Below are 13,371 nucleotides of genomic sequence, written 5' to 3'. Positions count from 1 at the left end.
ATGTGAGCATGCCATCTTTTGGCTTGAAAAGCAAAATGAAATTGCACTTGCACTTTCCTCTCCAAAAGAAGTACGCTGAACCACACACCACACAATGATCAGCTCGCGAGCACTTGACTGATATTGGCACCATGGAAATAGCCTAGGTGCTTTGCAACTTCCTTTTTTCCCAGGGGATACAGGACCGGGACAAGGGAAAGCTAAATAATCTGTCGTCCTCATTCAGGTTTCAGAGGAAATTCTATCACAGTTTTCTCAAAATCTATTGCTTTTCGCCCGGCATATATATACAAATATAAAGTGTGCTACACATAATGCATCTTTTTTTTTTGCTTTACCCAAATATGAAATGGCAAAAAAGTAGAAAAATACAGGTAGTGTTTTGTTGTCCAATGTAGATGTATTCAGAAGATAAAACAGCAGTTGACAGTTCATGTACAGGTACTTTAATCAAGTAATCAACCTTGTGAAGAACAGGGACAGTATCAAGTTCATGTACAGGCACTTCGAACAAGTTTTAGATTTCCGCTGGTATCGGATTTCAGTTCCACTGTTTCAGCTTGTAAGAAGTTGAGAACAGTACCGAGTTTGTGTGCCTTGTGGAAGTCTGAACCATCTACTCTACAGCACAGCCTGCAGCTGTTCATACAGAGCCCAAAGGACCAGACCAATTACAGTGTCCCTTACCAGGCCCTTGACGAGTGAGCTGACCCATGTATCAGATGATGCTCTACCAACAAGGTCTCGGAACCTCAGATCCCCCTGGTCAGAGATCAGCGCGTACACGATGCCATTGATGTGCCCCTTCCCTACAACTCCGACGACAGTTCTGCTCTTGTTCACAGCCTTGCTCCTCTTCAGCGACCATGCGAGGAACTGCAATAAAGCATCCAGCGAGTTCAACTGAGTCACTAGAAACATTGGAGATTGAAGTATCGTCCAGAGCCTGATGTAGGTAACTGTTCGGAACCATGCTCGTACCATGTCGCGCTCATGTATGAGAGGCTGCAACAGTGCAGGGTAAGATGTGCTCAGTTTCTCGTACAACTCGTATGGGCTGACGGCGGCTTTCTCATCCTGCTACAATGGTAATCGAACAAGGATGTCAGCAGACAACGGCAGTAAAAAATGGTTTCTCCGGCATTTGGTTCATGATACATCCTTGTACTAAAAAGACCTGTCAGCATTTTCTTTCGGGCAATTACAACTGAGGACTGACAAAATGAATACAGGTACTCACCGGCGTGTGAGTCTTAGAAGTAATTCCGCGGAACAGTGAGATTAGTAGCTTTGCCTTTTGATCCCATGTAAGGGATTTCCATGCTCGTTCAAGCTGAATGAACAATCTGACATGAGCTTCAGCTATTTTATCAGTTGTACTCCCCATTTCCAATTATAAGATATTTTGTTTTTCTAGACTCGTAGCTTTTGCTATGTATTTAGATACACAGTATGTCTAGATAGATAATAAAAGTAACGTATCTAGAAAAGTCAAAATGCCATATGATTTGGAACGGAGGGAGTAGAGTACTTTACAGAGTTAGCAATGCAAGTTCAGTGCACAAATCTGCAATTGAAGAAAACCATTGTGTAGATAATAAGCCACATACAGTTATTTCAATGGGGCGATCCCCAAGAACAAGCTGAGCTCCAATATCTTCAGACACCCTCCTAGCTGCCCGGAACTACCAAAATACAGTATACGGTAGTAGAATTCAGTTGCTAAGTTATCACAATGTCTGAAGAAAACTTACGTGTCAGGTTATTAGCAAATACCTCTTCTCCAAACGGCCGGTTCGCACTGGAAGCAATTTTAGACGAAAAAACAGCGAGGAGCAGACGCAGAGCAAGAGCGCTCTGCCCACCTGTGCCAGCCCAAAGAAACCAACAAGATCAGCAGGTCTCCGTGAGTTCTGATGGGAAATGGTAAACACGAGGCAAGGGTCGGTTGCTCTCACCCAGGTTGATGCTTCTACTGACTGCGCCGAAGAACTTGGAGCCACCGAGAGAGAACATGTTGGACTTCAAAAGCGGCTCGTCGGAAGAATCACTGGACGCGTACATGATTCCAGCTCTGAAGTGAGGGCTCTGCAACGGCGTCAGTTAGCCCCGCCCCCGGAAGAAGATCGACGACACTTCTTTAAGCGGCTTAAAGTTTAAGGGAAGGCGTGGCCTTGCCTGCTCCGGCAGAGCTCGACGACGACATTGTCGGGTTGGACGGCGCGGAGGACGCGCTCCACGTCGGCGACGGAGTCCCGGGAGAGGTGCGAGGTGCCGAGGATCCACACATCCTCAGGCTCCACGAAGTCTGGCGGGCGCCACGCCGGGACCGGGCCGAACCGCCGCCGCGGGACGCGCACGAGCGCACCGGACTCGATCAGCCCCGCCAGCGCAGGGTTCCCTGCGGCGGCGGCGCGCGTGTCGGCGAGCACGGCCGCCCGGTAGTCGAAACACGGCGGCGGCGGCCGCAACGACGCCGCCGCGGCGGATGGGGTGGGCCCCGCTGCCATACTGGCGGGTCGGCTGCGCATCTGGTTGCTGGGTGGTGCTGGCGCGGCCGCGCGCCGCGGGGAGGATATGAATGGGATATGGAACCGCGATCGGCGGCAGTCACGCTCGCGTGCGGTGATTCTTTCTGCTAATTCCATTGATATGGGCCGTACATACATGGGCCGTGTGTTGCAAAACTTTTTGCATACATGGTAATTCCGGAAGAAGACCTTTTTGCATGTGAGTTCTATTGTATTAACAGGAAAGGGTTGTGTGTCTACTTGCATCTCCTGAAAAGCCAATCGACCCTCATTTATGGCCGATTGTATCTGTCGACGAAAAACATTACAATCATTGGTGGCATGAGAAAAGGAATTATGCCACTTACAATAAGCACGCCTCTTTAATTCATCAGGAGGAGGAATAGTATGAGTTAATTTAATGTTGTCGTTTTTCAGTAACTCGTCAAATATTTTATCGCATTTGGCAACATTAAAAGTAAACTTAACTTCCTCTTGTCGATTCTTTCGAATTGACTGTAAAGCAGAACACGCTGAAGGTTTAGCCTGTCCTGGCCAAACCAGTTCGGCGGTGTATACATCCGTGGATTCATCGTCCGAATTATCGTATCCCACTAAATGCATCTTATGGCTAGCCGATTTTGATGTTTCCTTACTTCGGCTTTCACAGGTCATAGCCCGCTGGTGTAAGTGCACTAATGAAAAGAATTGGGCGCCGTCTAATTTTTCTTTTAAGTAGGATCGCAACCCATTGAAAGCTAGCCCTGTCAGTTGTTTTTCTGCGACATGAATCTGAAAGCATCGGTTTCTAGTGTCCCGGAATCTCCGGATATAGTCATTAACTGATTCTTCAGACCCCTGTCGGACTGAAGCTAAGTCAGCCAATTCTAACTCATGTTCTCCTGAGAAGAAGTGTTCATGAAATTTCTGCTCTAATTCTTCCCAAGAGTTAATAGAGTTTGGTGGCAAAGCTGCGTACCATGCAAATGCAGTATCAGTAAGGGACAACGAGAATAAACGAACGCGGTAGGCTTCCCCATCAGCCAATTCTCCCAAGTGTGCTATGAATTGGCTTATATGTTCGTGTGTGCTTTTCCCACTTTCACCAGAAAACTTAGAGAAGTCTGGTATTCTAGTTCCCTGTGGGTATGGCACGGTGTCGAATCGGTGGCTATAAGGCTTCCGATACGATTGCCCTGTACCTGACACACTAACACCGAGTTTGTCCCTGAACATCCCGGCTACCTCGTCTCTGACCCTCTCTGCCATGTCTGGCGACCATCCATTAAGTTTGTGGGTGGAGATTTCAGGTTGCCTGACATTACTCTGTCGGCTTTCCTCCCAGGTATGTTTGAGGTGTGTGTTAGGTGTCCTATTAATGTCACCAGCTCCTGCCATATACCCCTCAGGCTCTCTTGTGGCCGAATAGTATTCAGCCCTATGTCCATGAGGTGGTATGGCATGATTATAATGTGTTGCTGGTGGGGCACCATAATGTTGCTGCGATGAATGTGGGAACTGTGCGTATTGCGCAGCTCTCGGCTCTGCGTATGCATATCCGGACGGTCCGGCGTAAGAGGCCGAATGGTCCGCGACCTGGCCAAATGGTCTGAAGGTATATCCGGATTGTCCAGCCGTATATGGTGCTACGTGGGTAGTCTCGTACCCAGACCGTCTGTCGTAAAGAACTGGACGGTCTGCGATCGGGCCGAATGGTCCAGGGCTGTGCCCGGATGGATCGGCCATATATGGCGTGACTTGGGCAGTCTGCGCATGGACTCGTGTAGAGTCGGATGGTCCAGCGTAATACGTCGGCCGGTTCATGCCATATTCGGACGGTCCGGCGTAAGATGGTGGACGGTCCGCAACATATCCGGACGGTCCGGCGTGATGCACCGGACGGTCCGTGATGGGGCCGAAGTGTTCAGGGTTGTATCCTGATGGTCCGGCCATGTACGGTGCGACCTGAGTGTTTTGTGTGCGGGCCTGCATCTGGTCGGACGGTCCGGCGAAATACGCCGGACGGTCCGCGGTATAACCGGACTGTCTGAGATGATGCTCGGACGGTCCGGTCGCGTCCAGTACCTGCCGCGTGACTAGTGGTTGCGGCTGTGATGGTGGCACGAAAGCGTGCATCGGCATACCATATGATGGCTGGGTCAAAGGTGACCCGTTTATAGCCAATGTGTTTGACGTGGGTGGCACTGTATTAGACTCTCGCGATGGAAAATTAGGAGCAGCTGATTTCTCGTATGCACGTAAATGTATTTTAATAGATTCATCTACATATTGCTTTAACTGATCTCCTCGTTGATCCATGAAAGTCGTAAGAGATAGATCTGGAGTACTTACAGCGGGACCCTGCAGTGGAGGTAGGAGAGATTCCATATCGATCTCCCCTTGACGGACGATCTTCTGGTGGCGATCCACCGTGAAGTGTGACAAGTACTTGTCCGCCGCCTCCTTGCGTCGTTCGGAGAGTTTATGCAGCAGTCCCGCCTCTTCCTTGTCGCGTTGTTCGTTCCATTGCCGCATCACCTCCTTCTCATCGCGCATTACGAGGTCTTCAAAGGGCCTTTGGTCATCAGCCGGGAGCGCCTCCATGGCCGGCTTGATGATGTTGGTAGTGGAGATCTTGGTGTGATCCTTAGAACCGGCCATTTATGGGCCGATTTTTAGCAGATCTAGACACCTAGTCCCCAGCGGAGTCGCCAAAAGTATGTTGACGCTTTTTCGGAGCGCCAATCACTCAAGAAGAACCGGCGGCGGTGCCCTCTGCACAGGGGCGGACGGTCCGCGCGCAGGGGCCGGACGGTCCGCGGCCTGGTGCGAGGCGGCGGTGCTCTCTGGTCAGACGCGGACGGTCCGCGGCACAGGGCCGGACGGTCCACGACCTGGTGCAGGAGCTAGAATTCCCTGCCTGACGGCCGGACGGTCCGCGCCCTAGGGCCGGACGGTCCGCGCCCTAGGGCCGGACGGTCCGCGCGTGCGCAGGGGCGGCGGAAGATCGCCGACGGCGCCTGGATCTCGCTCCCGGGAGGGACCCCGTCGGGGAGGAGAGATCCTAGGAGTTGTCTAGGCTCGGGCAGGCCGACCTAGACTCCTCTAATCGACGTAGAGTCGAGGAGAGGCGGAGAATTTGGGGATTGGAATACTAAACTAGGGCTAAACTAGAACTAGACTAGAACTACTCCTAATGCATAAGGTAAAGACGAGTAATAGACTTGATTTGTTCGATTATTGGGGGTTTAATCGGCCGTAGCCCTTCATCTATATAAAGGGGGAGGTCTGGATCCGCTTCCAACTGATTTCCGAGTTAATCCCGCGGTTTTAGGTAACAAATCCCGCGAGAAACTAGGAACCCTAACTGACTCTGCGCACGCGCGGACCGTCCGCGCCACCACCGCGGACGGTCCGGACCGCGGACCGTCCGGCCTCCGGGCCGGACCGTCCGCACGGTCATTTTGGGTTCGAACATATGCCCCCCTGCCTTTTGGTGAAGGTTGACGAACCAAAAGCATATGAACTAAACCTGATGTAAGTCACCGGCTTTTCGATATGGAGATTATTCAATAAAGCACCAATATAAAGGCCGTTTCGGATTGTATCTTTCTCGGCCATGACCATTTGATCAAAGGATCAAAAGGAATAGAATGGAGGTGCCCCCCAGTCTGGATAGACGAAGGGATTATACATGTACCATGAATTCATCATCGTGCCATTCCATGTTTGAACAGGATAATATACCGACGATGAGTAAATAGGTGGAAAGTACCCTGGTCTCATAGAATGAATAGGTGATGCTTGTTGTGTCGCCTTTTGGGCCATTTTGTTTAACCGTTTTGTTTTAGCAGTTGGCCAGGGTTTCTTTGTTGACCGATCACGTGGAACAGTCTTTTTGCTAGCATTTTTGGAGAGCAACTGATCAAAAGTAGGATCGGCTTTGATCAGCCGATCATATGTGCTTTGACCTTGCGTCTTTTTCCTTGCTTTGTGTAGAGGTTGACGCCTTTGGTCATAGGGGGACTGTCCGGCTGCGTTAGCCGGACCGTTTGTCTGAGCACCGGATTGTCCGCACGTAGGTGCCGGACCATCTACGATGTTCGGGCTAGGCTGATGTGTTTGGTTCATTAACTGTGCCTGCCCCCCAGTGTCTTCGGACTTTTTAGCCTTCTCGTCCGAAGCCTTTCAAGCAATCTCCTTTTGTAATATATCTGACATGCGGGGATCGCCAATGACGATACCCTTGCCTTTGCCTTTATCGGCCATTTCGGGCCGAACCAAGACCTTTTTGCATGTGAGTTCTATTGTATTAACAGGAAAGGGTTGTGTGTCTACTTGCATCTCCTGAAAAGCCAATCGACCCTCATTTATGGCCGATTGTATCTGTCGACGAAAAACATTACAATCATTGGTGGCATGAGAAAAGGAATTATGCCACTTACAATAAGCACGCCTCTTTAATTCATCAGGAGGAGGAATAGTATGAGTTAATTTAATGTTGCCGTTTTTCAGTAACTCGTCAAATATTTTATCGCATTTGGCAACATTAAAAGTAAACTTAACTTCCTCTTGTCGATTCTTTCGAATTGACTGTAAAGCAGAACACGCTGAAGGTTTAGCCTGTCCTGGCCAAACCAGTTCGGCGGTGTATACATCCGTGGATTCATCGTCCGAATTATCGTATCCCACTAAATGCATCTTATGGCTAGCCGATTTTGATGTTTCCTTACTTCGGCTTTCACAGGTCATAGCCCGCTGGTGTAAGTGCACTAATGAAAAGAATTGGGCGCCGTCTAATTTTTCTTTTAAGTAGGATCGCAACCCATTGAAAGCTAGCCCTGTCAGTTGTTTTTCTGCGACATGAATCTGAAAGCATCGGTTTCTAGTGTCCCGGAATCTCCGGATATAGTCATTAACCGATTCTTCAGACCCCTGTCGGACTGAAGCTAAGTCAGCCAATTCTAACTCATGTTCTCCTGAGAAGAAGTGTTCATGAAATTTCTGCTCTAATTCTTCCCAAGAGTTAATAGAGTTTGGTGGCAAAGCTGCGTACCATGCAAATGCAGTATCAGTAAGGGACAACGAGAATAAACGAACGCGGTAGGCTTCCCCATCAGCCAATTCTCCCAAGTGTGCTATGAATTGGCTTATATGTTCGTGTGTGCTTTTCCCACTTTCACCAGAAAACTTAGAGAAGTCTGGTATTCTAGTTCCCTGTGGGTATGGCACGGTGTCGAATCGGTGGCTATAAGGCTTCCGATACGATTGCCCTGTACCTGACACACTAACACCGAGTTTGTCCCTGAACATCCCGGCTACCTCGTCTCTGACCCTCTCTGCCATGTCTGGCGACCATCCATTAAGTTTGTGGGTGGAGATTTCAGGTTGCCTGACATTACTCTGTCGGCTTTCCTCCCAGGTATGTTTGAGGTGTGTGTTAGGTGTCCTATTAATGTCACCAGCTCCTGCCCTATACCCCTCAGGCTCTCTTGTGGCTGAATAGTATTCAGCCCTATGTCCATGAGGTGGTATGGCATGATTATAATGTGTTGCTGGTGGGGCACCATAATGTTGCTGCGATGAATGTGGGAACTGTGCGTATTGCGCAGCTCTCGGCTCTGCGTATGCATATCCGGACGGTCCGGCGTAAGAGGCCGAATGGTCCGCGACCTGGCCAAATGGTCTGAAGGTATATCCGGATTGTCCAGCCGTATATGGTGCTACGTGGGTAGTCTCGTACCCAGACCGTCTGTCGTAAAGAACTGGACGGTCTGCGATCGGGCCGAATGGTCCAGGGCTGTGCCCGGATGGATCGGCCATATATGGCGTGACTTGGGCAGTCTGCGCATGGACTCGTGTAGAGTCGGATGGTCCAGCGTAATACGTCGGCCGGTTCATGCCATATTCGGACGGTCCGGCGTAAGATGGTGGACGGTCCGCAACATATCCGGACGGTCCGGCGTGATGCACCGGACGGTCCGTGATGGGGCCGAAGTGTTCAGGGTTGTATCCTGATGGTCCGGCCATGTACGGTGCGACCTGAGTGTTTTGTGTGCGGGCCTGCATCTGGTCGGACGGTCCGGCGAAATACGCCGGACGGTCCGCGGTATAACCGGACTGTCTGAGATGATGCTCGGACGGTCCGGTCGCGTCCAGTACCTGCCGCGTGACTAGTGGTTGCGGCTGTGATGGTGGCACGAAAGCGTGCATCGGCATACCATATGATGGCTGGGTCAAAGGTGACCCGTTTATAGCCAATGTGTTTGACGTGGGTGGCACTGTATTAGACTCTCGCGATGGAAAATTAGGAGCAGCTGATTTCTCGTATGCACGTAAATGTATTTTAATAGATTCATCTACATATTGCTTTAACTGATCTCCTCGTTGATCCATGAAAGTCGTAAGAGATAGATCTGGAGTACTTACAGCGGGACCCTGCAGTGGAGGTAGGAGAGATTCCATATCGATCTCCCCTTGACGGACGATCTTCTGGTGGCGATCCACCGTGAAGTGTGACAAGTACTTGTCCGCCGCCTCCTTGCGCCGTTCGGAGAGTTTATGCAGCAGTCCCGCCTCTTCCTTGTCGCGTTGTTCGTTCCATTGCCGCATCACCTCCTTCTCATCGCGCATTACGAGGTCTTCAAAGGGCCTTTGGTCATCAGCCGGGAGCGCCTCCATGGCCGGCTTGATGATGTTGGTAGTGGAGATCTTGGTGTGATCCTTAGAACCGGCCATTTATGGGCCGATTTTTAGCAGATCTAGACACCTAGTCCCCAGCGGAGTCGCCAAAAGTATGTTGACGCTTTTTCGGAGCGCCAATCACTCAAGAAGAACCGGCGGCGGTGCCCTCTGCACAGGGGCGGACGGTCCGCGCGCAGGGGCCGGACGGTCCGCGGCCTGGTGCGAGGCGGCGGTGCTCTCTGGTCAGACGCGGACGGTCCGCGGCACAGGGCCGGACGGTCCACGACCTGGTGCAGGAGCTAGAATTCCCTGCCTGACGGCCGGACGGTCCGCGCCCTAGGGCCGGACGGTCTGCGCGTGCGCAGGGGCGGCGGAAGATCGCCGACGGCGCCTGGATCTCGCTCCCGGGAGGGACCCCGTCGGGGAGGAGAGATCCTAGGAGTTGTCTAGGCTCGGGCAGGCCGACCTAGACTCCTCTAATCGACGTAGAGTCGAGGAGAGGCGGAGAATTTGGGGATTGGAATACTAAACTAGGGCTAAACTAGAACTAGACTAGAACTACTCCTAATGCATAAGGTAAAGACGAGTAATAGACTTGATTTGTTCGATTGTTGGGGGTTTAATCGGCCGTAGCCCTTCATCTATATAAAGGGGGAGGTCTGGATCCGCTTCCAACTGATTTCCGAGTTAATCCCGCGGTTTTAGGTAACAAATCCCGCGAGAAACTAGGAACCCTAACTGACTCTGCGCACGCGCGGACCGTCCGCGCCACCACCGCGGACGGTCCGGACCGCGGACCGTCCGGCCTCCGGGCCGGACCGTCCGCACGGTCATTTTGGGTTCGAACAGATATATAAAAATATAGGGTACAAAAATCAGTTTAATCTAGGTCTAGCTTTTCACCACATATCATACCGACAAGTCTGGTATATGTAGGACAAAATCAGTTGACCCTCCACTTATAATTCTTCATTTAGCTATAGTATTTGTTGTATACTTGTATTTTCCTATTACATTTCTCTACTAGAGAGCCATTCAAATCATTGTATGGAAAATCATAATAATCAATTGAATTTATATTTATACACTTCCAATATTTCACATATATGCCTATTTGTGGACTATTAAACACTACACAAGAATAGTGGCTAGCCTACTTGGTTTAGATGCTTGTTAGCAATGGTAAATATGAAATGAGATGTGTAGTTATCAATTCATCTTTGGGTCAACCACATATAGAATTATGAATAGAGTATATTGATAGCTTGAGTCGATATTTTTAATCAACTTGCTCAAGCACCCTGAAGGCTTTCATTTCATCAAGTACCTACATCATTTATCTAAGTAGGCTTTGGTACCCAAACCTTACCGAGTCCTTTTGAGTAAGCCAACAAGTTCTTAGGTACCCAGATGGCTTTAGTACTAGTTTGTGGTGGATTCATCACCTTGCTAGTGCTAATTCCATTTGTGGTCTTCCTAAGCATCAAAGAAATTCCCATTCAAAAAATTTACTACTTTAAAACATAAGCACTCAAAGACTGAATCTTGCAGTAGTCGCCAAACTTGCCTGACAAACAATGCTAAATTGAACATATCGAGTTCCTAGAAACCCATATCGCCAAAGTACTTTGGCTTTGTCATCTCCTCCTATACCAGCTCGCATGTATTTCTCTTCCCATTTCGGCTTACCCACCAACAACTCTGAATCAAGCCATCAATATGGTGACATTGACAGTGAAGGAGTCTAAGACAAGCCATGGAATAAGTAGGAACATCTTTGGCTACACGTTTAATGAGGACTTCTTTGCCACCTACCTATAGAGATTATCCCATCCATGCCCCCACAACCCACACTCTATCTATGATATTTAAAGGTGCACTCATTGAACTATTGTGATATCCTGGCCCTGAGATGGTGATATCCTGGCCCAAGGCTTAATAGAATTAATAGAGTATCCATACCAATAAGATACATCTTCTTTTTCGAAAGCTTATCTTGAAAGAACCTCCAAGTTAAGCGTGATTGGCTTGGAGCAATCTTGGATGGGTGACCAACCGAGAAGTTTTATCGGGTGCGCATGAGTGAGGACAAAGTGCGCACAAAAGACTCGTGTTGATCTGTGGGGACAATATATGGTCCTAGAGGGCTGCCAGGAGTAAGCACCATCAGTCCAGGATTGGATGGGGTGTTACAACTACCCATGTCTGTGGGCATACTAAGGTATTTTAGTATTTAAATAATAAGAGGGAAATTGTTCCTAAGATTGATCAAGCTCGGTGGTCGATGACTCGTATATGTTTAGCGCTAGGTAACTAACGATGAAGTTACAGTGTAACACTTGACGACATCAGTCACATAGTCTTATAGTCGTCGTCACGAGTCATGGTTGACATCGGGAGATGGACGAGTCATAGTTGACATCAGGAGATGGACATGTCTGCTTAGACTATGTTTGGTTTCTTTAGTCACCCTACTAAACTTTGTTTCTAAAATATCATGTTTGGTTCTAGGAACTAAAATTGACTAAAGAGCATTAATTATTAACTATTGTGTATAAAGACAATTGTTAAGGGACTTGTTCTCAAATGCTATGAGTTAAGAACAAGGCAACACAAATGTCAATGGTTAAAGGCCTTCGTCCTCCAAAGCATTATCTCCCTCAGGATATAATGATCTTCAGACGAAGGTCATGAAGGGCATACCTTCATCATCTCAATATGTAATGGAAAGCAGAAACATGAATTACATATAAAGAATACGAGCAATCATCTTAAATTGTTAGATTATTTGTATTCTTATTGAATAACCATGAATAAACATTAACAATATCAAATTACATTTTGTACCTTTGGCTTGATAGAAGGTAAAGATCCAAGTGTGACGTGCGAGTGAATACAAGTCAGCGTGAACAGTACGGGGTTACTGTTCACCTATTTATAGGCACGAGACGCAGCCCGATCGAAATTACATTCATGTCCTCGATAACTAATTACAAACGTGACACAAATTATCATGGACTGATCGGTCTTTTCATCTTTAAGTCGGTGCCGCCCTTCGTCTCAAGGCGTATCATTATGCTGAAGCTCTCTGGATTGTAGCTTCGGTGTATACCTTCGTGTTATGTATGATTGCATGTCGTCCTGCCGAAGGTGTTTTTACTTAAAGGACCTTCGGCGAAGAAGGCCCCCAACAGTAGCCCCTTCGCGATGCTAGATCGTTTTTCGTAACAAGCTCGATCCGCAAAAAATCATGAAGGCTTCGGAATGCCGAAGGTCCGAAAAACACCTTCTCTGAGCTTGTTGCCGAGAAACGATTAAAATACTCTAGGTGTCGGGTGGTCCACCGTTCAGCGAATACAGGCGATCTGGCGGTTCACCTTCCATGTGTCAAGTGGTCCACCGTTCAGCGGATGTAGGCGATCTGGCTGTTCACCTTCCCTCCTGCAGCATTATATAAACAGGCGGGTTGGTGCAGAGTTACCACAGCATTCATTGTCATTGCACTGTTGTGCTGTTAAAAAATTTAACCATAGCTGAAGCTTTTTTCACTGCGCTCTCAAGCGAGCACTTCATCATTTAGAGATAACTCTGTAAGAAGAGTGAGCTTCATCAAAACTGCAAAAAGAAACATCAACTTCGTTAAAACCGCAAAAAAATCATTAAATGGCCAGAGTGCGTTCGACTGCAAGGGTGACTCGTGAAGGAGAAGAGACCGAGGTCACCGAGACAGCACCAATTTCCGAAGTCATGAAACAATCAGGTTTAGTTGTGACAGAGGGAACTACTGACGAAGATATCCCTGTTGCCGAAGCTGAACAGACTGTTGCCGAAGAAGAAAATATTGAAGAGGACGAGGAAGATTACAGTGTTTTGATCCCAACAAAACCCAGACATCTAGATTTTGAGAAATCTACTGTGTCTGAAGCTGACATGCCCATGATTATGAAGCTGGGCTACTTTGGGGAAGCTGAAAGGAAACTTGTCCGATTCGCTGGAGAAGGGACCACCCCAACACCGAAGAATGATGAAGTAGTGGTTTTCAAGAGCTTTTTCAGAGCAGGATTGCGACTTCCTCTGAACCAGATGATAGGGGAAGTCTTGAAAAAATTCGAAATATATTTTTATTAGGTGACCCCTAACACCATTGTTAGGCTTAGCGTCTTCATCTGGGCCCTCC

The 13,371-nt window shown here is 48.6% G+C and overlaps 1 protein-coding gene across 1 annotated transcript; it reads right to left on the bottom strand.

Moving 5' to 3' along the window:
• Positions 1–306: 306 nt before the first annotated feature.
• Positions 307–2,618, bottom strand: LOC103643119 (traB domain-containing protein). The gene is made up of 7 exons (XM_008666274.4): positions 2,179–2,618; positions 1,959–2,074; positions 1,777–1,865; positions 1,611–1,685; positions 1,241–1,333; positions 982–1,080; positions 307–876 (listed from the first exon to the last, which is right to left on the bottom strand). Exons 1-7 carry the CDS (start codon positions 2,529–2,531, stop codon positions 622–624), a joined length of 1,080 nt encoding a protein of 359 aa, XP_008664496.3. The 5' UTR covers positions 2,532–2,618; the 3' UTR covers positions 307–621.
• Positions 2,619–13,371: the final 10,753 nt, after the last annotated feature.

Source organism: Zea mays, chromosome 1, assembly GCF_902167145.1.
Source record: "Zea mays cultivar B73 chromosome 1, Zm-B73-REFERENCE-NAM-5.0, whole genome shotgun sequence".
Classification (NCBI taxonomy): domain Eukaryota; kingdom Viridiplantae; phylum Streptophyta; class Magnoliopsida; order Poales; family Poaceae; genus Zea; species Zea mays.
This window is presented reverse-complemented; position numbering and strand designations above follow the sequence as displayed.